General features: G+C 37.8%; 2 protein-coding genes across 3 annotated transcripts; one reads left to right on the top strand and one right to left on the bottom strand.

Moving 5' to 3' along the window:
- The first annotated feature begins 14,650 nt into the window (after positions 1-14,650).
- Positions 14,651-19,200, top strand: LOC142520536 (putative serine/threonine-protein kinase At1g54610). The gene is made up of 7 exons (XM_075623551.1): positions 14,651-15,545; positions 15,992-16,276; positions 17,118-17,435; positions 17,630-17,857; positions 18,026-18,126; positions 18,206-18,329; positions 18,624-19,200. The coding sequence occupies exons 1-7, from the start codon at positions 15,225-15,227 to the stop codon at positions 18,954-18,956; spliced, it is 1,710 nt and encodes a 569-aa protein (XP_075479666.1). The 5' UTR covers positions 14,651-15,224; the 3' UTR covers positions 18,957-19,200.
- An 863-nt stretch (positions 19,201-20,063) lies between these two features.
- LOC142520914 (pyruvate dehydrogenase E1 component subunit beta-1, mitochondrial) lies at positions 20,064-25,636 on the bottom strand. Of its 2 annotated transcripts, none has more exons than XM_075624069.1 (15): positions 25,524-25,636; positions 25,214-25,291; positions 25,066-25,125; positions 24,840-24,920; positions 24,701-24,727; positions 24,546-24,608; positions 24,373-24,459; positions 23,494-23,619; positions 22,339-22,472; positions 22,174-22,246; positions 22,040-22,105; positions 21,513-21,551; positions 21,305-21,429; positions 21,109-21,223; positions 20,064-20,548 (listed from the first exon to the last, which is right to left on the bottom strand). In XM_075624069.1, exons 2-15 carry the CDS (start codon positions 25,265-25,267, stop codon positions 20,480-20,482), a joined length of 1,119 nt encoding a protein of 372 aa, XP_075480184.1. In that variant the 5' UTR covers positions 25,268-25,291; positions 25,524-25,636; the 3' UTR covers positions 20,064-20,479. The 2 variants fall into 2 exon arrangements, with proteins under 2 accessions (XP_075480184.1, XP_075480185.1); XM_075624070.1 differs by lacking the exon at positions 25,524-25,636 and adding an exon at positions 25,432-25,507.

Raw genomic sequence — 25,636 nt, 5'->3', positions numbered from 1 at the left:
AAGGCCAAGTAGAGGAGCTAGGAGAGAGGAGGGTGAGGCATTACAGTTTTCCTACCATGGCTTTGTCTAGGAAGAGAAATTAAGGACTAGAAAGATGAGAACTTACATTTTTCCTACCATTCGGCCTAGGTAGAAGAGTTAGATGGGTGGAAGACGAGAATTTACATTTTTTCTACCATGACTTGCCCTAGGTAGAGAAGTTATAGGGGTGGAAGATGAAAATTTACATTTTTGCTACTAGGGCTAAGGTCAACTAGGAGTCAGGGGTGAGACATTTTTCCTACCACGGCTCGGCCTAGGTAGAGGAGTTGAAGGGGTGGAAGTTTAAAACTTACATTTCTCTTACTATGGCTAAGGCCAAGCAGAGGAGATAAGGGTGAGGAGGGTGATGCATTACATTTTTCCTACCATGGCTCAACCTAAGTAGAAGAGTTAAGTGGTGGAAGGCGAAAATTATATTTTCCTATTATGGTACGTCAAGTAGAGGAGTTAAAGGTGAGGAGAGTGAGAAGTTACAATTTCCTACCACGGCTAGGCCTAGGTAGAAGAGTTAGAGGGGTGAAAGTTTAAAATGCACATTTTTCCTATTATAGATAAAGCCTAGTAGAGGATCTTGAGATAAAGAAGACGAAATTCATGTTTTTCCTACTATTTCTAAAGCCTAGTAGAGGGGCTTGAGGCAGGAGAGTGAAGTTCGTGTTTCTCCTACTATGGCTAAGGCCTAGTAGAAGAGCTTGATCTAGCGAGAGTGAAGTTATGGCTAAGGGTTAGTAGAAGAGCTTAAGGTGAGGAGGGTGAAGTTCATATTTTTCCTATTATGGCTAAGGCCAAGCAGAGGATCTTGGCTGGGGAGTTGGGCGATGCAAGGAAAGATAGGACACGACTGCGAGGTTGGGGGAAGCAAGTGGTGGTTCGAAGGTGAGATAGGTGATGGCCAAGTAGTGAATGACTTGAGCATTTAGTCGAGCAGGTAGAGGATGAATGATTGAAGGGTGAAGCTTGGCGAGGGCAGAGCGAGGAGCTGGGGCGCGAGGGTGAAAATCGAAGTATGCGTATGGTGGTGATGGGCAAGGTGTGAGGCGAGCATGGTGGTGATGGGCAAGGGCTGATGGGCGAGGGCGAGGCTAGGTGAGAAGAAAGACATGGAGAGGGTTGTGCCTGAGCGAGAGGGTGAGGATTGGTAATGGGAGAGATAAACATCGTAATGATGGCCGAGGGTTAAAATTTTCGGTCGAGGCCGAGACTTGGGGAGGGTTATGCTTGGGCGAGGGCAAGGGCGAGGACAAGGGAGAGGCTAAGCGAAGGGGTTGGCGAGGGCGAAGCCAGGGTGAATGTGACTAGGGTGTTTGGACAAATAAGTGGTAGACAAATGAGTGGGCAATCAAGCGAGGGGGAGGGGGCGTGAATTGTGGCTCAGGCTATAATATAACAGATGATAGACATGGAGCTGAGGTGGTGGATGCATGAAGATGGGACGAGACAGTGTGCTGGAGCGAGAGAGGGCGAGGCAGTGTGGTAAGAGAAGTATCTGATGGGAAAAAGTGGGGTGAAGGGTCTAGATGAGGAGTTAGGATTTGTGACGAAGTGTGGAAATTTGCGTTTCTCGGTTATAACTCAGAGTTTCAAGTAACAATCAAGTTCTCAACTATGGAATAAAAACATTCGAGCTTTGAAACTGTGATTTAGCTCTAATCGGAAGGGAGAGACCAATCATACCCCACAAATGGGTCCATAACATGATTAAGCTCAATTCAAGTCCATAGCCTAGAATCAATCCTGCGAGCGATTCGGAAAGGTCGGCCCATGAGTGTAGGTGGTTGAGCCAAGGCAAGTTGGTGTTGTATCTTGGTTTTCTACGTGCCCAAACGCAGCGGAAGTTTAAATTTTTTTATTTTATTTTGAAAAACAAAATAATTCTTCTGGACACTCGTATGCTTTACGTGAATTAAACATACATAGGATGTTTAAAATATACCTTTAATGAATATTCACTTTGCACCAACTACTCCGGTATTAGCGGATGTAGCTCTTGTTGTATATCCCTTCGAACTTTCTTCGATCTCCGAATCAGGTCCACGACTGGAATAACTGTTCCTCTTCTAACTTGCACTAGAAAGTGTAGAAGATCTTTTCGTAAAGATAGAACACACAAAAGAAATCGACCCAATACCTATAAATTAAGGTGGCCGAAACCTTTTGCAAAAGAATAAGAATTTCGAGAGCAGCCTTTGAAAATTGGGAAGAAGCCGAAAGTCAATGAACTCTTTTCAAATCTCTTGTTTTTGTTTCCACCGAATGCATATCTGTTAATAAGGATAAGAAATCCTTATTAAAATACTAATACTTCATTTACTTAATTAACCAATTAATTAAGGTAAAGAAAGATTCTTATTGCATGCCCAATTTTGGTTCTCGAATCTATGCATATATTTTGAGAATATTATGCATCAATATTATTTTGCTTTTTGTGTGCAAGTTTTAAATTATGGTATCATGAATATTTTCATATTACATAAATCAATACCATATTTTATAAAAAACTTAATGAGCTATATTTTAACTCAATTAAAATATAATTTAATTATTAAAGCCCCATTTGAACTTTAATAAATTAGCATGATGAGCTTATACTCTTACAAGCCCATGATCCATGCTCCCATTACATTAATCTCATCATAATCCCGATCGACGATCCAATATCATCGATGTGACAATTTCAACTTATTTGTTATTATGATGCACACTTAAATTTCGAAATCACCAATGTCTAAATAAGACATGTGCACTCTTTTGACTGTCTTAACAGTCATGCTCTCAAAATTTCTATAAGCTTTTATAAACTTTATTTATAAGCTTATCGATTGATCATATCAAACTTATTTCTTATAAATTCAACTCATTGAATTTATTATCTCAACGGGAACAAGTAAACCGGTGCTTGTGTGACCCTCAATGGTTCAGGGATACAGCTAGCCGTGGGTTCACAACTCTTTGTGATTCAGGACAATTCCTTTATTCGAGCTTACCCTAATTTGCCCCATTCCATGCACCAACATTTGATCATGAGAATGTCAGAAACTATTTTCCGATTAAACCCATCGAATCATGGTAAGAGCGTCTAGTAGCATCGCCCCATGATTCCCTAGGTATCACTGATAGTGCCTGCAAGAACCAGTCGATTATGATTAACGTACAGTACGGTCCCTTCATATCATGTATCCCGATCGAATCTGCAACCATTGGTTCATCGAAGGTTGCATATTAATTCGATAACTATGTGATAACTATAAATAGTGGCACCGCATGTACTGTTGGAGAACTCCTTCTCTAACGTACATTTCATACCCTGGCCAGAGATTCCATGCACTATTATTTCATCAGATCACATAGGATATCCACACCCGTAGGTGAGCGGTGAATCCCCGACTACAATGCACTGGCTCCTACATGTGTCGCAACTATACCCAATCTCGTCACCTGATGACTCTCCTGGAGCCGGTAAACGAGTCAAAGTCCAGACCTAGCATATAGAGCCTCAGTGTTGTCCCGGGTCGTAAGGACTAATGGTGTACAATCATAATCATGGACTTATCATCTCGATGAATGATAACCACTTGGAAAGTCCGAGGGAGGGTTGTTCGGTATAATCATCATATGACTACCCATCTGCATGTTTGGACATCTCTATGCCCTTACCAAGAAACGCAGCACACAACATCACAGATGCTAGTCTTAAGCTCAAGCGACCTTTATCCATGTTTTAGGCGGCTGAATCGACTAGGAACGAATTTAGATTATACAGTGTTTACAAACGAGTTTCAACATCGAATTACGATTCATTTGTATTAAAGTATAATCAAGGTTTTTATCTATGTTTGATAACATGAGTATACAGATAAAGAAATAACAAACCATGAAATAATGAATTATATTAAAATAAAGATTGTTCTTTACAACTGAGTCAATAAAATCACTAGCCATTAGTTGGCTTGCAGGACATCTACTCTAACAGTTGGTTTAGTAAGCGCGAGCCATGGGAGAGATGCTAGAGGCTAATGTGCTAAGATGTGTGCCAATGAGTTAGGCTGTGGATGTTGATGAAGTAGTTGGAGTTGGAGTTGTGCCAATTGCTAAGGAAGTTGACAACGATGAAGATGAGCTATGAGCTGTAGCATGAGTGAAAGTGAGATAGGATGTGTGGCAATAATAAAACGATTTGTGAAGTGAGGTGGATGAGGAAGCGAGGAGCAGAGGATGTGCTAAGGAGCTGAGGAAGTGCTAAGAAGCTAGGGATGAGCCATGAGGAGTTATCGATGTGTTGATGAGTTAGAAGTATGAAGTACATGGACAATGAAATTAACAAGGAAGGAGGCTCGCCCTAGCAGGCGAATTCTTAGTTGTTGTGTCGTCCCATGAGCGAGCTCCTCTACTTGGCTAGCCTTAGGAGGGTGAGCCCCCAGTCGAGGAGGTGTGCTAGTTACACGCATGTGGTCTCTTATTGAATATGCATGGTCCGAGTCCCCACATTTCTCCTTATAAATATCGAGTTTGCGAATTTCATTACTCATTCATGACTTTCATTTTCAGGGACGCCTTAGCTCATCTCTTCATATATTAACATCTCTGACTTGATCGTCATATGAGCTATATCGGGATACCTTCTTGGCACATTTCTAAAGGTTTATTCATGATTTCAAGGCTAGACCATGTCCGGAATCTGAATTTGGCTAGTCTGAAGTCTCATCCATCATAATTAATGAACCCTGCATTTTTAGTATCATATTTTAATGAGTGTGTATTTTTAGATATCAAGAAAAAGAGGACACCATTTCAGAATGGCCACAGGAGTTTCCATACGAGTCTAACGGTCGTCAAACCGAAAATAATTAAGTTTACCTTGAAAATATTTTTATTTTTGTTTTCTTTGATAAATTACAAATGTTGGAAACTACATGCAAGATTTTGCTAAATTCATAAGAAAAATTTAACTATGGTTAACATATAACAATCGTCATCTCAATCTTTGCATTCCTTGTAATCCATAAAATGATACTAATAATATAGTCATATTTTTATCGTTTTACCATAAGTTATACCCCGTAATTACGACACAAAGTTTTTTTAAATCATACAATATTCCAATTGCTACATATCAAGTGTTCTCCTAATATGAACAATTATTGCACCACGAACATATATTATACAAGAATAGGTCTCGTTACTGTCTCACATATCTATATTCCTGAATTGAGTTGATCTGATCTATACATGCAATGAAAAAAACTTTTTTTGACATAAAAAATAATATTTTTCATAGGTCGTGTCGGATAAAAAATATGTCTCACAAAATAGAGCCGTTAGACAATCTAATAATTTTTTTAAAAAAATTATACAAATGCTTCAGATTTTCTTATCCAAATATTAATACTTCCAAAGATTGTGTCTACTGATTGGAAATTATTATTATTATTTTTTGAATCGCAATTCATGCATTTGATCATTATCTCACACTAATAATTGCGTACATTTAAAGCTTCATCCTTAATTTATCCCATGTTATCATTACCAGCACGAACCAAATAAATGTTCCTAAGTTGGAATCTTGTAAAATTAATGAATCCAACTTTCTAACAATTTTTGGCCTATTTTTAATAATATATTTTTTATAACTCTTGAAATTCACAAGATGCGAAAAGGAAAAAAAATTCAAGTTTTTTATTAATTCTATTTTTTTCACTAAAAGGTCTAACATGTTTGGATCGATGAATTTTATTTTCTCTTTAAAGTTCTTGTCAATCCCCATTTTGAACAGAATATGATCCAAAAAGATTAAAAAAAATTAATCAACATTTTGATTAATTCTAATTTTCTCATTCGATAATCTAACATGTTTGGATCAAAGGGTTTTATTTTCCCTTTAAAGTTCTTGTTAACCCCCATTTTGAGCACAATACAAAGTTTACAAGAAACTAAAAAATATTCACTTTCTATAGACTGAAATAAAAATTTGAGTAGATTTCTTGTAAGACGGTATCACGAATCTTTATTTGTGAGACGTTTCAACCCTACTGATATTCACAATAAAAAGTAATACTATTAGTATAAAAAGTAATATTTTTCATGGATGACCCAAAATAAAATATCTGTCTCACAAAATACGACCTATGAGACCGTCTCACACAAGTTTTTGTCTAAAAATTTAATTCGTTATTTTCGTTTTATAAAGCTATTTTTTATAAGTTTCATAATCATGAAATAAAATCAAAGTTTTTGTATTTAAAGAAAGACATTCTTAGCATCATTTATGATAGCTATATATATGTAAATATAACAATATAAAATGAGAAAATAGGGTTAATCATTGAATGTATAAAAAATGCGCCTAGGTTTGAATCAACTTAGGAAATAAATAGCTAGGTTTGCTTATAAGCACTAGCTAATATAGGACCACTTACATATAGCATAGTTGGATTCCAAAATATTTATTTTCAGATATATTTTAGTATCAGTGGCCGTCGTTTTACTAAAATTTATAGTTTGTGATAATATTACAAATTCAAAAAGTTCAAACACCAGACACTGATTTATTCTAATAAAAAATAATATTTTATTACAAAAAGTTATGACACGTGACAATGGTATAATTCAAATTCAACAAACAATATAAAAGTCCGATTTCTATGTCTTGATCAATCTCTCATCGAAGACACTTCCCAACCATCCCAATTATATATATTTGATGATAATGATATATAATTATGGTTTATTTTACAAAAATTTATTATATATATACATATAAATATCTCTGAATAAAAAACAATACAATAAATATTAATTAAACGAACACATGAATTTAATTTAAATTTTTTATGAAACAAACTTATCAATATGCATGGATCATGCATTTCCTTCCGGTTCCAGTTCTTATGTTAGGTAAAAATTTGTGTGAGACGGTTTCACGGGTCGTATTTTGTGAGACCGATATCTTATTTGAGTCATCCATGAAAAATATTACTTTTTATGCTAAGAGTATTATTTTTTATTGTGAATATCGGTAGGGTTGACCCGTCTCACAGATAAAGATTTGTAGGACCGTCTCACAAGAGACATAATCCTTATATTAATAGGAATTATACTTGTTCTTTTACCGACAACAAAATATTTTCATCGTATTAGGGCTTCTACAAGTGTTTTATTGTCAAGTATAATAATGTTTTTCTAACTAATCTATCATTTAGTTAATAAATGGCAGTTCTATCTATCAATATATATGGTCTCGGAATCTCAATACTGAAAATAAAGTTATATTAATATCAATAAACAACCTGTGATTTATATATAATTTTTTTAAAAAAATTTTGAGTAATTTGTCCGGTATAAGGTAGTAGACATTGATGGGGCACAAACGAAAGAAACCCAAGAAATGGAGAATCTGTGTCGCTTAGCCCTTCAACATAAGGAGCCCCCAACGTGGTATTAGTTCCATCACTTTTCCCGTGGTACTCTTCATAAAATAAAATAAAATAAAAAAAAAAAAACTAGTTGAATCAACATATGTTTGTTTCCGATTATAATTAATAATGTCACGTCATCACTTTAGATAACATAAATAATCCATTTATCAATATAAATATCGGGATAACAATTATATTTTTCTCGAGAAAGATCATAATTTTTTTCGATTAACATATATCTTTCCTATATAAATAGGATAAAAGTGAAAAGATTTAAAGTATAAAGTTATGATGCAATGGTACAATGAATTCTTCACTTTTCTATCGTGAAATGTACCTAAACAAGTTAGTGATCCACAACAATTGAAACACAAGGACTTTGGTAGTCGTTTGTTTTCTCCAATTTGACAAAAATGGTGATGAGAATGGACTCTATAAAGTAAAAAAGATGCACAATCAAACATTCAAATAGACATAATTTTTGTAAAAACCACAAGTACTCATTCTCTAACCGGTAACAAAAAATAAGAAACTCGGATTATTTGTTCGATTCCATTTAATTCAAGCATCAGTACAATATCATTTTTAACGATAACTGAGCATATAAATTTCTCAGTTAAATTATGATACCCGGGTCGATTGAGTGAGCTGTGTAGGCAATCTACTGGACGTAGATGTGTACTTTTTCCGTGAATATTTTTTACTTAATGAGATGAGCTCGGGTGACATGACTTATACTGTGAGTACTCTTGATCGGGTAGGATGAGTTCATGTCAGATAGTATGCACACACTCAATAAAAAAATGTCTGTTTGTCATGGACATTGATTTGTCATGTTAATGATTACGAGGTATGGTGGCCCATACTTATGAGCCCGCTCTCATCTCCTCATGGTCAGCCTGAATAGCAAGGAATCAACCTGGACGGTTCTTGTTGGTGCGGCCCGGGTAAGATGGCCTGAAACATGAAGGGAAACAAACCTCTCGATTACTAGTGGACATGATCTACGATCACTTAACTAAATCTTCTCGGTTACCCTATCTTGCCTGATCAAAAAAGACTCCAAAGTGCTGCAAATGCCTGGGATACCAATGACTTCCCTGCTTGGCCATACACATTTTCCGTCTGGCCAAGAATTCGAGCACGGACTTGTATAAGTCCATAATGGTCTAATATGCTTCCCAAATTGCTGCATGACCGTGATTTTTTAAACATATTACTATTTATTTTCCTGCTCTGACTTCTATTCGATCTTCTCTTGGCTTCTCACTACCAACTCTGGACTGGTCATACTTTGGTCCTTGGAACCCGACCCTTTTCGCGCATTGCCAATATAAATTAACTCTCAATAGAAGTTTAGTTTTTCATATGTTATAATAAGTAAATAGGATTATATAAAAAAAAACAAGTACTAAACAAAAATAGCCCTTCAAGCACAAATTTTTCAATTGCATTTCTTGCAAGTTACCTTGACCGTGACTTAATCAAGAGACGATGTACCTCGTGAGGACTTCACAAATAATTAAAAATTTATCATATAATAAAACACTTTATTACTTTAATTAATACACATATATAACAGTTATAAAATAATCACTATAGAAAGATTAGGATCTGTTTACGTAGACGGATTAGATTATATTTGATAAAAAAAATAGTGTGATTAATAAAAGAGTAAGTGAGTAGGTCTTTTGTGAGACGTTCTCACGAACTTTTATCTGTGAGACGGATCAACCCTACCGATATTCACAATAAAAAGTAATATTTTTTTCATGAATGACCCAAATAAGATATATGTCTCACAAAATACGACCCATTAGACCGTCTCACACAAATTTTTGCCAAAGAGTAAATAGTATTTTGATACATAAATTATTATTAAATTTATAAATTGATACATGAATTATTGTAATGACTTAATTGTTACATCACTTAATAAAAATCAAATTTATCCTTTATCTAATTTTCTTTAAGTCTGTTATTGTTATTAAATTCAACTAAATACATATTTTATTTTACAAAATAATCATTGATTAAAATTGTGAAAATAAATTAAAATTATTGTTAATAAAATACGTATCATACTTTTGATTTTTATACAAATTTTAGAATTATAAATAATAAATTATATATTTAATTATAATATCTTTTAAAAATATATATTAAAATGACATGTATATATATATTTATTAATTTTAAAAAAATGTTATTTCCTCTCTTTATATTATAGTATTATGATTATACATCAATAAAATTGAAACTCAATAAATCAATCATTAATATTTTAATATACTGATAAAAATATAATAAAATGAATATATTTTTATGTTTAAATCAAAGTACAAGTCCAAAAAAAAAAAATTAAAAAAGAAACTTAACAAAAAATTTCAACTGAGTGCAGGAATTTTGATCGTCAAAATCACACAGATCGGGATAACAGGCTATATCGATGCTCCGAATTCTTTCGTCACATATTCAAATCGTTCTTTTTCATGAGATTTGTTTGTTGGTTTTTTTTTTTTTTCAATTTTCATATTGAACACTGATGCGATCCTGGTGAAATGAGTGAGCAGGGTCGGGTGCTCCACCGGATCTGCTATCAAAATGATGAAGGAAATAAGGGCAATGTAGATATCTGAACCAGAAGCTTCTTCCCCGGGCGGAGAGGATTTCCTGCACTCAAAAAGTTAACCACGTGAATGGGCGCCGGAGGGGTGTCCGGCGTGGCCACTCCGATGCTTAAGTCAGTGAATGATTCAAGCCAAGAACCAATGTAACCAAGTGATGGTTGTGATATTGGTGTGAATGAATGTAAATGTAAAGATAGAACCTGGTATTTATAGTAGGAGAAGTAATGATGACCTCGTTCTCCGTGCTACCTACTAGTTATAGTAGGACGGCTGAGCACACCCTATATTATGTCATGTCAAATCATATACTAGTCACATCCTGCCTGTCTGATTCCGTCAACCACTTGGATCGATGTCAGAGATGAGACAGTCGCCCACATCCTATGCTGATAGTATACTCGAGTGCGGTGCTCATATCGAGGTGGCACGGGTAGAAAGTTCCAGGGAGCATGTACGAGAGCCCGGGCGTCTGGTGGCACGGGGAGGAGAGTATGGGTTTGCACCTGCCCGGTTCCAGAAGAATTTATCTGCAGATTCACTCGGATTTGGGAATCCATTTGATAGACCCGGGCTCTTACAAGGGTATCATCACCTCCACCGGATCTGCTATCAAAATGATGAAGGAAATAAGAGCAATGTAGATATCTGAATCAGAAGCTTCTTCCCCGGGCGGAGAGGATTTCCTGCACTCAAGAAGGTAACCACGTGAATGGGCGCCGGAGGGGTGTCCGGCGTGGCCACTCCGATGCTTAAGTCAGTGAATGATTCAAGCCAAGAACCAATGTAACCAAGTGATGGTTGTGATATTGGTATAAATGAATGAATGTAAATGTAAAGAGAGAACCTGATATTTATAGTAGGAGAAGTAATGATGACCTCGTTCTCCGTGCTACCTACTACTTATAGTAGGACGGCTGAGTACACCCTACATTCTGACATGTCAAATCTCATACTGGTCACATCCTGCCTGTCTGATTCCGTCAACCACTTGGATCGATGTCAGAGATGAGACAGTCGCCCACATCCTATTCTGCTAGTATACTCCAGTGCGGTGCTCATATCGAGGTGGACCGGGTAGAAAGTTCCCGGGAGCTTGAACGAGAGCCCGGGCTTCCGGTGGCCCGGGGAGGAGACGTCCCGGGCATTCACCTGCCCGGCTCCTGATGAACCCTTCCTGCCGACTTGTCCTGATTCTGGCCATCCATCCAGTATCCTGGGTCGTCCATGCCCCGGGCACAAGAATCGTCCATGACTCGGGCACAACCCGGGCTATCCCGAGGGTATCATCACTCTGTGGGAAATTGAGCTCAAGACGTAGATATGATTTCCATTCAAAAATAAGCCCAACTCTGCTTGGCAAACATTTAAGTCCGACCAGCTCGGCGCTCAGATCTTATATGTGGATTTCATATGGGCTCAAAGCTCAGCAGCTATCCCGGATTGGCATGATGAGTATTTGCTATGCACTAAGTAGCATACAGCTATATTAGTCACCTAATTTAGCTCAACCAGAGAAGTTTCACTCTACCGAAAATGAATTCGGATTCAATATTTCCAGGTTAGTGATTTGATTTTTAATAAAACTAATACAGCAGGTAAAGAAAAATCTCTTAAGCCCGGGAGGTACGAGGCCCCGGCACATTATCTTAAGTCCGGGAGGTATGAGGCCCCGACACATTCTCTTAAGTCCGGGAGATATGAGGCCCCGGCACATTATCTCAAGCCCGAGAGGTATGAGGCCCCGGCACATTCTCTCTAGTCCGGGAGGTACGAGGCCCCGGCACATTATCTTAAGTCCGGGAGGTACGAGGCCCCGGCACATCCTTGTAAGTCCGGGAGGTATGAGGCCCCGGCACATTATCTTAAGTCCGGGAGGTTTGAGGCCCGGGCACATTATCTAAAGTCCGGGAGGTACGAGGCCCCGACACCATATTTAAAGTCCAGGGATCCGTACCCTGGCCCGAGGACCCGTACCTCGGTCATCTATCAAGTCCAGGGATCCGTACCCTGGCTCGGGGCTCCGTACCTCGACCATCTATGAAGGCCAGGGCTCCGCACCCTGGTTATCTATTAAGTCCAGGGATCCGTACCCTGGCTCGGGGCTCCGTACCTCGACCATTCATGAATGTCCGGGCTCCGCACCCTGGTTATCTTTTAAGTCCAGGGACTCGTACCCTGGCCCGGGGACCCGTACCTCGGTCATCTATTAAGTCCAGGGATCCGTACCCTGGCTCGGGGCTCCGTACCTCGACAGTTCCCAAGTCCCGGGACATGTTCCCCGGCCCAAGGCTCCGCACCTTGGTTATTTATAAGCCCAGGATTCTCAAACCTGGCTCGGGGCTCCGCACCTCGACCATTCCCAAGTCCCGGGACATGCTCCCCGGCCCAAGGCTACGCACCTTGGTTATTTATAAACCCAGGGTTCTCAAACCTGGCTCGGGGCTCCGTACCTCGACCATTCATGAAGGCCAGGGCTCCGTACCTCGGTCATCTTTTAAGTCCAGGGACCCGTACCTCGGTTATCTTTTAAGTCCAGGGATCCGTACCCTAGCCCGGGGACCCGTACCTCGGTCATCTATTAAGTCCAGGGATTCGTACCCTAGCTCGGGGCTCCGCACCTCGACCACTCCCAAGTCCTGTGACATGCTCCCAGGCCCAAGGCTCCGCACCTTGATTATTTATAAGCCCAGGGTTCTCAAACCTGGCTCGGGGCTCCGCACCTCGACCATTCCTAAGTCCGAGAGATACGAGGCCCTAGCATCTTATGTAAAGCCCGGGAGACATGAGGTCTCGTCATCTTATACTTAAGTCCAGGAGATATGAGGCCCCGACATCTTATGCAAAGCCCGGGAGACAGGAGGCCCCGGCATCTTATGCAAAGACCGGGAGGCACGAGGCCCCGACATCTTATCTCAAGTCCATAAGACACGAGACTCCGGCACCTCATCCCATCTCTGGGATACATAAAGCCCCCGATTCTTTTACAGACAAACTAAATATTTTCCATGATCGGGCACACAAGACTAATCGGGACAGCGAGTATGACTCTAGCCCGACTATTTAAGGAGAGAGTGATGATACCCTCAGGATAGCCCGGGTTGTGCCCGAGTCATGGACGATTCTTGTGCCCGGGGCATGGACGACCCAGGATACTGGATGGATGGCCAGAATCAGGACAAGTCGGCAGGAAGGGTTCATCAGGAGCCGGGCGGGTGAATGCCCGGGACGTCTCCTCCCCGGGCCACCGGACGCCCGGGCTCTCGTTCAAGCTCCCGGGAACTTTCTACTCGGTCCACCTCGATATGAACACCGCACTCGAGTATACTAGCAGAATAGGATGTGGGCGACTGTCTCATCTCTGACATCGATCCAAGTGGTTGACGGAATCAGACAGACAGGATGTGACTAGTATATGATTTGACATGACATAAAATAGGGTGTGCTCAGCCGTCCTACTATAACTAGTAGGTAGCACGGAGAACGAGGTCATCATTACTTCTCCTACTATAAATACCAGGTTCTATCTTTACATTTACATTCATTCATTCACACCAATATCACAACCATCACTTGGTTACATTGGTTCTTGGCTTGAATCATTCACTGACTTAAGCATCGGAGTGGCCACGCCGGACACCCCTCCGACGTCCATTCACGTGGTTAACTTCTTGAGTGCAGGAAATCCTCTCCGCCCGGGGAAGAAGCTTCTGGTTCAGATATCTACATTGCCCTTATTTCCTTCATCATTTTGATAGCAGATCCGGTGGAGCACCCGACCCTGCTCACTCATTTCACCAGGATCGCATCAAACACTTTTCTCAATCTTTAAAGAATCAATACCAAATTTCAAAAAACTAAATGGTTATTAGGATTATTTTGATCGGTAAAAACTTGTGTGAGACGGTTTCACAGATCGTATTTTGTGAGACATATATCTTATTTGGGTCATCAATGAAAAATATTACTTTTTATGCTAAGAATATTACTTTTTATTGTGAATATCGGTGGGATTGATCCGTCTTACACATAAAAATTTGTGAGACTATCTCACAAAAAACTTACTCATTTTGATCGACTAATAACAATATCTCCGGACTCCAAAAACATATATTTATTTTATTATATTTCAATTGTACCTGTGATTTATTTATTGAGTTGTAATTTTGTTAATTAATAATAAATTTAGTATTGATAAATATGTTATATTTGGGTATATAATTTATCTTTGAAATATTTGTATTAATTAATAGTTGTAGTATTTTAATACATGTCATTAGGCAAAAACTTGTGTGAAACGGTTTCATAGGTCGTATTTTGTGAGACAGATCTCTTATTTGGGTCATCCATGAAAAAATATTACTTTTTACTGTGAATATCGGTAGGGTTGACACGTCTTAATAATAAAGATTCGTGAGACCGTCTACTCATTTCATTATGCATAATCTAGATTACGTAAAAATAAGGTTTACTTTTTCTTCCATTTTCTGCAAAGAGTTTGCATAAAATTCCAAAGAGAAAAAGGCCAAATCTTTTAATTTTTTCAACCCAGTGAGCTTCCTTTTCACTACTCCAGAATCGAGCAACAAAAGCCTCCATCTACTTTTTCTCTGCAGCAGGCGCAAATATACACGCAAAATACTCATACAGAATATAATATATATATATATATAAAATATGTAAATACAGAGCCATATTGTTTTACCTGATTGAATAAATTCTTGACAAGATTGGAAATTTCAAACATTCACAACCTCCTGCCTGATCCCAGAGCAATTAATGCACTCGGACAGTCACAGATTGCTATTATACAATTGGTTCTTTCTCTGTAAATATCTGTATACATTGCTGAGGTAGTGGGTTCTCTTGCTGGACAGAATACCCTTCTGCGTCTTGTTTTGTTGCTTTGTTTTTGTTTTCCTTTGAATCTTTCTTTGTATGTTGGGTTTTTCGGGTGATCCCATGGATCATTTACATCGTTGAACATATATAAGAACACGAATCAGTTGCAGAAAATGCGGGGTTCCTCAATTTACTGCCCGTGGTTTCTCAGACTGAGAGAAGGCTTATTTTTCAGCGTCTTAGTGATTTGAAATGAAATGGGTAGCTGAAGATTTGGTGGATTGAGCTGAAAATATCTGTTATGGGTTGTGTTCTTGGTAAGACAACCTCCGGACAAAGGAAAGCTCGCCGGAAGCAGAAGACTGACGCACGGCGGAGCTCTGAGAACGACGCCGTGACGGCGGAGAATGATGTGGGGAGAAGAGGAAAGAAGAAGAAGACGATCGAGGAGGTTCCGGCTGCAGCGGACACAAGGTGGAATCTTTCGGCAACGGTGCCGGAGTTCAAGCTTAAAACAGGCACCGCGGCCGATGAGTGGCCACCGTGGCTGTTGGACGTCGCCGGCCACGCCATCCAGGATTGGAAACCACGACGTGCTAACACCTTCGAGAAACTTGACAAGGTAATCGCTGTAGAATCTTTTTTTTAGCAAAAAAAATATTATTTTTTCGTCAGTGGAGAAGTACTTCCTCTTGTTAGAAATGTACAATCCGAGGAAACATTCATTTCTTAAGCTTTCTTGGGAACATTAAACTTTAAAGTTACTGTATGATGCAATGATGTAATCCAATTTCTTGGGAAAAATTTATATTTTTTTCTTGTCAATGTAGTTGTGGAGTGTTATAGATCTTGAATTGAAATGTTTTTGTTTTTGTTTTTGTTTTTGCATTTTTTGATTTATGTATGTAGCGAGGTTTCTTACCTTTGGTAAAACTGAATAGGCTTGGCCGTGGATTGTATTGATCATATAAAATTTGAAGTTAAAAAATGTAGAAGACTAAAATGCTTAATTTCTTCGTGCTTGTATTATATTTGAAGTTTTCGGAATGTTTTGGATTTGTTGTTTAGATTGGCCAGGGAACATACAGCAATGTGTACAAGGCCAGGGACTTGATCACTGGGAAGGTAGTGGCTCTTAAGAAAGTAAGGTTTGATAACTTAGATCCCGAGACAGTAAGGTTTATGTCGAGAGAAATACTCGTGCTGAGAAGGCTAAATCATCCCAATGTGATTAAGCTCGAAGGCTTGGTTATATCCCGAATTTCTTGCAGTCTTTACCTTGTTTTTGAGTACATGGAGCATGATCTTGCTGGCCTTGCTGCTGTCCAGACTGTCAAGTTCACCGAACCTCAGGTAAATAACTCCTGAAGGAAGAAAAAAAGGTTGCTTTGTTTTTTATATTTGTATGTTCTGTATATTAGATGGGTTTAATCTGGCAGCAAAGAGTTAAATGGTTTACAAATTTGAACGTAACTGGTTGGTATCTAGGCATGATTTAGCTCGTGTTTATTTAATGTCAAAAGTGAATATTATGTGCGCCATCTATTTTGAATTTTTTGACTTCCATATCTTTAGTTCTAATTACTGATGAGCGATCGTGACTTCTGGTATTGAGGTGACTGAGGCGTTTGGATTTTTTGATGAGATTCATATTGGGTTTGCATCATGTTCTTTTTGGATGCCACTGATTTATCTTTCTTGATCATTGGCCCCAAATCCTAGAAGTTAAGGTGGCCACTGCAATTGTATCTGTGGTGTGAATAGAGTGTCAAAGGTGATACAACATTGCTTACACTGTCATTGAACATACTTATAAATTTAACAACTTACTTTTGTCCTTCTGTAGAAGTAAACTGCTTCTCTCCCTAGTGGTCATTGGAGCATCTCGCGGATTCGGTGACCACTTTGAGCGACTAAAAACTTCCTATTTCCCTCAGTGATGCCAAATATCTTGGATATGGACCCTTTTTTAGTTCAAGCAAAATTCTATAACGTTGCTTATATATTTTCCTTCTCTGGTATTTGGCATCAAATAGAGTTCATGTCAAAAGCTGGATAAGTGAAACAAGATCGAACAGTGTTTTTCATTTTCCAAAGCATGTAAATTCAGGACAATTTTCTTGTCATATTCTCAAAAACAAGGACTTAGGCTTCATTTAGCTGGCGTTTGATTTCTTTATGTTTCCTGGTACAGATCAAATGCTATATGAAACAATTACTTTCTGGTCTTGAGCATTGCCACGACAATGGTGTCTTACACCGGGACATTAAATGCTCGAATTTACTTATAGACAATGATGGGATCTTAAAAATTGCCGATTTTGGGTTGGCTTCTTTCTTTGATCCTCAACTTAAGAAACCAATGACGAGCCGAGTAGTCACACTATGGTATCGTCCTCCAGAGCTTTTACTAGGGGCCACTTATTATGGAGTTGGTGTCGATTTGTGGAGTGCTGGCTGCGTCCTGGCGGAGCTGCTTGCTGGGAAACCAATATTACGGGGACGGACAGAGGTACTTCTGTTAACAAATTTAATAATATTAAAACCATTATCATTTAACTAAAAAAAGAGTAAATAAGAACCATATCATTCTCGTGAATTTGTTTTTCATCTGCGCTTTTATACATAAATTTTTAATTGTGTGAACTCGTTAAAGGCATATCTCCAACATCATATTTTCATTATATATTTATTTTTCTTTTGTAGGTGGAGCAACTGCACAAAGTATTTAAACTATGTGGTTCTCCATCCGATGAATACTGGAAGAGATCAAGATTTGTGAATGCAACTCTATATAAACCTCAACAAATTTATAAGCGATGCATAACCGAGACTTTTAAGGATTTTCCATCATCATCTCTGGCTCTTATAGAAAATCTTCTTGCAATCGATCCCGATGCTCGAGACACTGCCACTGCAGCCTTAAATAGTGAAGTAAGTTATTTTTAGCCTAAATGGGGAAAAAGTCTGCTAAGTAGCTTCGTGAAGCATTTCCGTGATAGAGCTCTCTTTTTATATATGCATGACAATATTTTTTCTTGGAATCTCCGGCATGATTGTCATAAATTTTTCGAGGGGAAATGACATGTTTTGTTTGACCAGTTTTTTGCCACTGAACCTTATGCTTGTGAACCGTCGAGCTTACCCAAGTTTCCTCCAAGCAAAGAAATGGATATCAAATTGAAGGACGAAGAAGCCAGGAGGTACTTTTTCTTGACTATTCCATCTCTGAACTATACTTTTGCCACTACTAGTCATGTTTTACAACATGTTCTTGTGCAGGCTACGAGGTTTAGGTGGGGAACCTCATGTTGTAGATGGTAATAGAAGAACAAGAGTACGTGACAAAGTCAGTCGTGCGATGCCAGCTCCACAAGCAAATGCGGAGCTACAAATCAATTTAAACGTACGTCGAATTATTCTCTTTTATACCTATGATTCATAGTTACACTCCATTTTCTTGTTACTGCACTACGGAAGTTGAGGAAGAAAAGAAAGGAGATATATGGGACCTGCTTTATTGTTTTGCCCGGCATATAAAACCCGAAATATTCCAACATTATGTATCTTGATATTTTCCATTTTCTGCTTATTGTGCTGTTATATTGTTGAATATCTGTCAAGAACTCATTCATGTGATTATCTATGTTGAACGGCTTTCTCGTGATCTCATCCCAGTCGAACAATTTATCTTGTGCAGAGGCTGAGAGTCATGTCTGATATTAAAGCCAAGAGCAAAAGTGAAAAATTCCCACCACCACACCAAGATGGAGCAGTTGGCCACCCTCTCGACTCATCACAAATAGGTCCTGAATCATTCGCAGGAGCAGATCCCTCATTCAGTTCCTCCATTTTCGAGACAAAGCCATCAAGATCTTTCCCGGACGTTGCATCAAAAAGTGCAGCTTCATCAAGGAGGAAAAAGAAGGAAGAGCCTCATAGAGCTCCTCCACGAAGATTTATCAATGCATTGTATCCGTCCTCCATTAGTTGGTCGATGGATTTCGTGTTCAGGAGCAGGCGAGCAGCATAAATCGATCAAAGGTAGAGGTAAAGCTCTCTGAAAAATTTTGGAAGTCATGTGTAATCTTGTATTTGTGTTTTGTGCACGATCAAGACAGCCAAAACCCAAAAAAGTACAAAGAAAAAGAACAAAGAAAAGAGCAAAACAATTCTCAATCCCACATTTGTTGTACAGTCCTGATTCCCATGGCTGAGGATAATTATTGTAACTATGGCTGCCACTATGCATCTAAGTTTAAGCCATTTTCATGTCATTCTTTTGTTGGCAAAAACTTGTGTGAGACGGTCTCGCGGGTCGTAATTAATGAGACATATATCTTATTTGAGTCATCCATGAAAAATTATTATTTTTTATTGTGAATTTCGGTAGAGTTCCGTCTCACGGATAAAGATTCGTGAGACCGTCTCACAAGAGACCTACTCTCTTTTTTTGGGGTGATCAGATTGAATATTTAACAAGACTGACAAATTAATATTGCTGCCGAAAATGACTTCAAAGTCATGCGACTGTAGGTGTATGAATTTTCGAGTTAGGGTCGGCAATGTTCAACTTACATCAAAATTATTCTAATCTAAATTGAAGTATAAATAAAGATTTTGTTATTATAATGATAAATGAAAGATTGAATTATCAACGCTTGAGAATTAATTTTATCAAGTCAAAAATTGAATTATCAACATTTGAGAATTAATTTTATTAGTCCATTTATAATTTATCTATCAACATATTGACATCAACGTAATGTATTAAATATGTGAGACAATATCTGAGATTTGATACTAGAATATAACAAACAAACTCTACTATAAATTATATATATAAATATATAGTTTTTGTTGACTTTTAAATATTATAATATAATATGATCTGTGATTTAGATGAAATAACATAAACCTCTCGTAATAATAAAAGAGCAAAGACAAAAATTTGTATAAAACGATCTTACGGATCGTATTTTATGAGATGAATCTCTTATTTGTGTCATCCATAAAAAAATATTATTTTTTATTGTGAATATCAGTAGGATTGATCCGTCTCAGAGATAAGATCCGTGAGATCGTCTCACAAAAGACGAGCAAAAAATTCCACCAACCCGATCTCACCTCAATGCTGTAATAATAATAAAAACAATATACTTTATTCACATGAATTTTATTTAAATATCATGTATTCAATATATAAGTACTAGTAAAGAAAATTGTACGCAAAATTTGTGGGAAAAACAATTCCATTCCTTGGTAATTGAAAACTTGGCAATATGGTGGAATTACGCCTTCAAAACAGCGTCATCTTTTCTTAAATAAAACAAATCACAAAAATAGCGCCAATATATTGACACATTCTCTTCCTTTACAGAACCTTATTTCTGGACAATTTTTCTTTTTGGTTTACAAAGCTAACCGGCTGTGTCATGGTCCAAAAGGATGGATGGGTGGATGGGAAAAAAAGAAAGTGCCAATGGAGGAGTAAAAGAAAGAAATTTGGACAAAAGAAACGTAGAAACAATATAAGGTTTTTGTTCCTAGTAATTCTCAAGCAGTTGCTGCCAATGAACTTGATCTGTAGCATGCCCTCTTTGCAGCATGAACGATGTCGTCAACCTGACATAGAGATCCTGAATCAGATGGGGGAGGTATGGAACGTCAAGCATAAGCAGAGTATATCGCCTATAAACTGACATCTAACATTTATAAATCATATATAGTATCGCCTTCTATCATCTGCACTTCCATTTGGTTGATTTTTACTTTCCAAACTTTAATTTCTCATGGACAGACTAATAAATAAAAAAAACTCCACAGCCATGATCTTGCAAGTGCATACGAATGATTACAAATGTCAGAAGATTATGCTACATATCAACTCTAGGCACACACCTTACTCTCAAGCCATGCATTATTTGATAGTGCCATGTTCAAGTTTAACTCAACAATCTAAAAACCCGAAAAAAGCATGGTTTTTTGTTAATATTAAGGTTTGTTATACATTTTTTAAATTCATGTCTCGGATATTTAGGAGATAAAAGCATATCTTTCTATCATTTTTCAAAAGCATAACCTACTTGTTAGAGACATTGCTCAATCCTTTTTCTTTAAAATAGAATATGCTACAACCATCTGTATGTACGCCTTATTAACAAGAAGAAAGTAGAGGAGCAAACCTGTGGGACGGCCATTCTTTCAAGATTTGCAGCATAGGGCATGGGAACATCAGCACCACAAATCCTCTCGACAGGTGCATCAAGATACTCGAAGCTATCTTCAAGAACCGATGCGCTGGAATATGAATTAAAAATAAAATTAGTATGCATGATGAAAAAGAGATGGAAAATTTTTTGATATACAAAAGAAGCTGACCAGATCTCTGCGCCAACGCCATGTTGAGGGTATCCTTCTTCGACAGTCACAAGCCTATTGGTTTTCCTAACAGAAGCATTGATTGTAGATCTATCAAGAGGGCGGATTGACCGAAGATTTATCACCTGCAAAAACAAAAGGAACACAACAAAAGTAAAATTCAGAGAACAGCACATGATAAAGACATGAGTGGATTTCTTTCACTTACCTCGGCCTTGATTCCTTCCTTTGCAAGAATCTCAGCAGCCTATATATATATTCAATCAACATCAATTCCAGATACAAAAGTCAAACAGACCACCTATTGCAAATTTGCAAATAAATAAATAATATTATCTGAACCGGCTAAGTATGAACAAATTAAATTAAAAGAATTTAGGAAATTACAAAACACATCCAACATGATGCATTCAATCAAACAAATAGTTCAATTTTCGTTGACATATAACAATATGTCCTGATTATAATCTACAAACTTCTTAGTTATTGGTTATAAAAGTGTGCAAGTCATTTAAGGCTGCATCTATGACTGAACTTAAGAATGCACAAACTTAAGAGTTTAGTGACAGAGAGATTGTTGATACAAGAAACAAAAAACTAGGCAGCGTTAACTAGTGTTGAAACTTTAAGGCCCAAAATCTGCACAGGTTTTGAGTAAACCAAAGCACAAAGTCCAATTCAAATGCAAATCATACATAAATTGCAACTTGCTCATTCACAAATAGAATGACAGACCTGAAGCGAATAGTCAACCATCCTTGAGAAACAAGTTATAGTTACATCCTTTCCTTCACGTTCGATCTGCCAAAAATTTGACGAGTCAGGAATATACATGTGTGAGATGCCAGTAAAGGCGCTTTGAGGTTTACCTTAGCTTTTCCAATAGGAAGGCAGAAACTGGAATCAAGAACTTCGGCCGAGACAGGAAATGATGAACCATATCTGGAAAAGAGATAATCCCATGACATAACTTAGACATAGACTGAGATTGTAACAGATATCAAAATCATGAGCATCAATGTAATACTACTTACAGCAATTCATTTTCTAGGAATACAACAGGGTCTGGATCCCTGATGGCAGCTTTAAGTAGACCTCGAGCATCTTCTGCAGAGTATGGTGCCAGTACCTTTAATCCTGGACATGAACCATACCATGCTGCATAGCACTGAAAGGATGCATTTAGTTCAGAGATCGAACAGTAACTGGGTACAATGTAGCAAGATTTCTTCCCAAATCAGATAATGTCGAAAGTGACGACGAACAATTAATTTATCACATAAATTTCATTAACGAGGTCAATGCAAATGTGCCAAAAAAAAATCCTTCATAAATTCCTGTTTGCGGTAGGAAAGAAACTACTGGTAACACAGCTCAGGAAGCACTGCGACATTCAAACATAATAAACAATACTATGTTTATCACAGAACAACTAGTTTGCAAGCTCAAGTTGAGGCAACATGGGTTAATGCTCAGAAGTAAAGATGGAGATTCTTCCCACCCTTCATTAAAGGGTAACGTTGCTTTCAGAAACCGAGAATTTAACCTGGTAAGGTGCTGATTCACACTACAAGTTACCAACTTAAGTTTGCAATCCTTAAAGAAGTCATTTTGTCTTCTATCGAACAAGGATATTTTCAAGGGGGCTTCATTAAAGATCTTCCTCACCACGTTCTTACTCATGAGCAGGAGATACCATCATAGTTTATTCAGTTAATGCTGATCCCTAACAGAATGCTACAGAAGTTGGGAAATTGGGAAAAGCTATTCTATAATCACAGCAGTAAATGATCCTCTTCCACTCCCTCTAAGATTACAAAAATAAAAACGAAATAATAAGGGGTCAGACTTTATATGTCTGAGGCAACACTATTTACTAATCACCTTGGGCGAACTATTCTGGTTGGCCTTTTTATTATTCTTCCTTTGATAATGTTAATCGATCCAACTTATAGAGTCTGCCAGCAGGGAGACGTGAAGTGGGAGTTCGTAGTATTTTCCCTCTCACTTCAGCATCAGAAGACAAACTTGATCCAAAGAACTCCTTGGTCTAGGAGGTGATGTTACATACAGTGGCCTAAAGCTACTCTCTTGCTAAAACATATTTACATAGGCTATAAATACAAAATGTCATGAATATCATATGCACTGCATAGCAAGGCTTTGTTAGAAAGTATTCTAACTTATACCTGAGAATGTTGAGCACCAACACCAGCAGCAGCACCGTTTGGGCCTCTGAAAACAATAGGCACAGACATCTGACCAGCAGACATGTAATTTGATTTTGCGGCTGAATTAATGATGTGGTCAATAGCCTGAAAAAAAATAAAGTTCATAGTCTCCATATGCGTCCATAGTCAGTATCTTAAATAAAGAATTCAGATAAAACTATTTCGCTTCACGGAGATTGCTCTGTTTAAAAGATCCAGAAACCTTTTCCCTAATACCACCTCCCTGAACATTAAAAGGTCGTGGCAAAACAAAACATATCGTCTTGCAGTAACACTCTCCAGTTCTATTGTTGAATTGGACCTTTAAAGGATTTGGAATTCCCCTTCTACTTTTGAAGCACGTAAATTGATTTATGACTAGCATTCATCAATTAAAAAAAAGTAACAAAAAATGTTCTTTACCTCTACATCCTGGATGAAATCTTAAGTAAAAATTTCCCCAAAATCCATGTCAATGTTTGTGTTAACACAATTTATCACTAAGTGGTAACATAACCAAAAGTCAGCAATATAAAATTTATCTTCACGGATTAAATATTTTTCTGTCTTTGCTTGTTATTTACCAGTTGAAGAGAATAGACAAGTCACAATTTAGAGCTCCATTAGCTAGATGATGGATATGAGAAACACATATAGAGAATCAGTATGCGATCCTACATACACACAGGAACAATAGCCAAGAAAACCCACAAGTTACCACTGACAGCAACCAGTTGTAACCTCAGAGATGGAATTTAGAAAAATGATTCAGAATTGAATATGACTCAGGATTGAATAGAATAATTTAAGGTTTAAACTTGGCCTAGCAAAATATAGCATCAGGGGAAGAACAATAACCTGCATTGAGAAGTTGAAAGTCATAAACTCAATCACAGGCCTTAGACCATAATATGCGGCACCAACTCCAATACCAGCAAATCCCGCCTGCAACAATGAGCCCAGTTGAGAATGACAGATTTTGCCACTTAATTCAATTCTAAAAATTCTTAAAAGTACAGATAAAAACCAACCTCGGTAATGGGAGTGTCAATAACCCTCTCAGGACCGTATTTGTCCAAAAGACCTTTAGATATCTAATACAAAACATTGTAAAATAAAACTAATTCAAAATACAGAGTTATGAGAGAGTATCGACTATCAAGTCCTCCGATGAACAAGGACTCACCTTATATGCACCCTGATACTCACCAACCTGCATAAAACCATTAAACAAGTCAACAAAGCATTAAGGAACCCAAAAACAAATCAAATCGGTATAAAATGATCTGTTCAGTCTCAAAAACCCTATCAAACTTCTATGATACCTCTTCGCCCATTAAAAATACTTTGGGATCAGCAGACATTTCTTCATCAAGAGCCGAATTTAAAGCTTCACGCACTGTCATCTGCAGGAGAGAAAGATAAAGGATCCTTCACCATATCCAACACATATCGCAAGTACCCAGAAAGGTAAATCTCATAACAGGAAGAACTAACCAAAATTGAATTCAAGAACTTGGTAAACTATTACAGAAATATAACACTGGTTACCTCCTTTGCGGAGGAAGAAAAAGCCTTGGATGAAATCACTCGAATCCCTTGCTCCAAACACTTCCCGACCAAAAACAGAAAAAAATCAAATATACAGACTAATCAATAACAGAATCAAATCAAAGAACAAAGAAGCTACCATTTTTACCAAAGGAGTAGGATTGCCTTTGCAGGCGACTCTTTGCCTTATAATCCCCAACATACTCCCGCCTCTTCAAAATAATCCCTAAGTCACATCAAATTACACAACAAAAATCAAACAGAAGGTCAACAAATTCGTATGCACACGAGCAAGTCAGATTTCCTTTTCTTGATCAAAATCTGACCGCGATACGTCAAAATTAACAGCATGACGTTTGAAAATACCTCAAGTCCGCCAATTAACACCCACCGAAACAACCAGAAAACGATTGAAAGATTAAACAAAAATTGAAAAACAAGAGAGAGCGAAAGATCACCTGGCCTCAAGTTGGGATAAATTTTTCTGTTTTCAGCCTATTTTTCGATAGAGCCACCTAATAATTATATAATAGCAATCGCGTCACTGCAAATGGAATATCATGCACTATAC

This window comes from Primulina tabacum, chromosome 12, assembly GCF_025594145.1.
Source record: "Primulina tabacum isolate GXHZ01 chromosome 12, ASM2559414v2, whole genome shotgun sequence".
NCBI lineage: Eukaryota > Viridiplantae > Streptophyta > Magnoliopsida > Lamiales > Gesneriaceae > Primulina > Primulina tabacum.
Note: the sequence above shows the minus strand (reverse complement) of the source record. Positions and strands in the feature narration are given on the sequence as shown.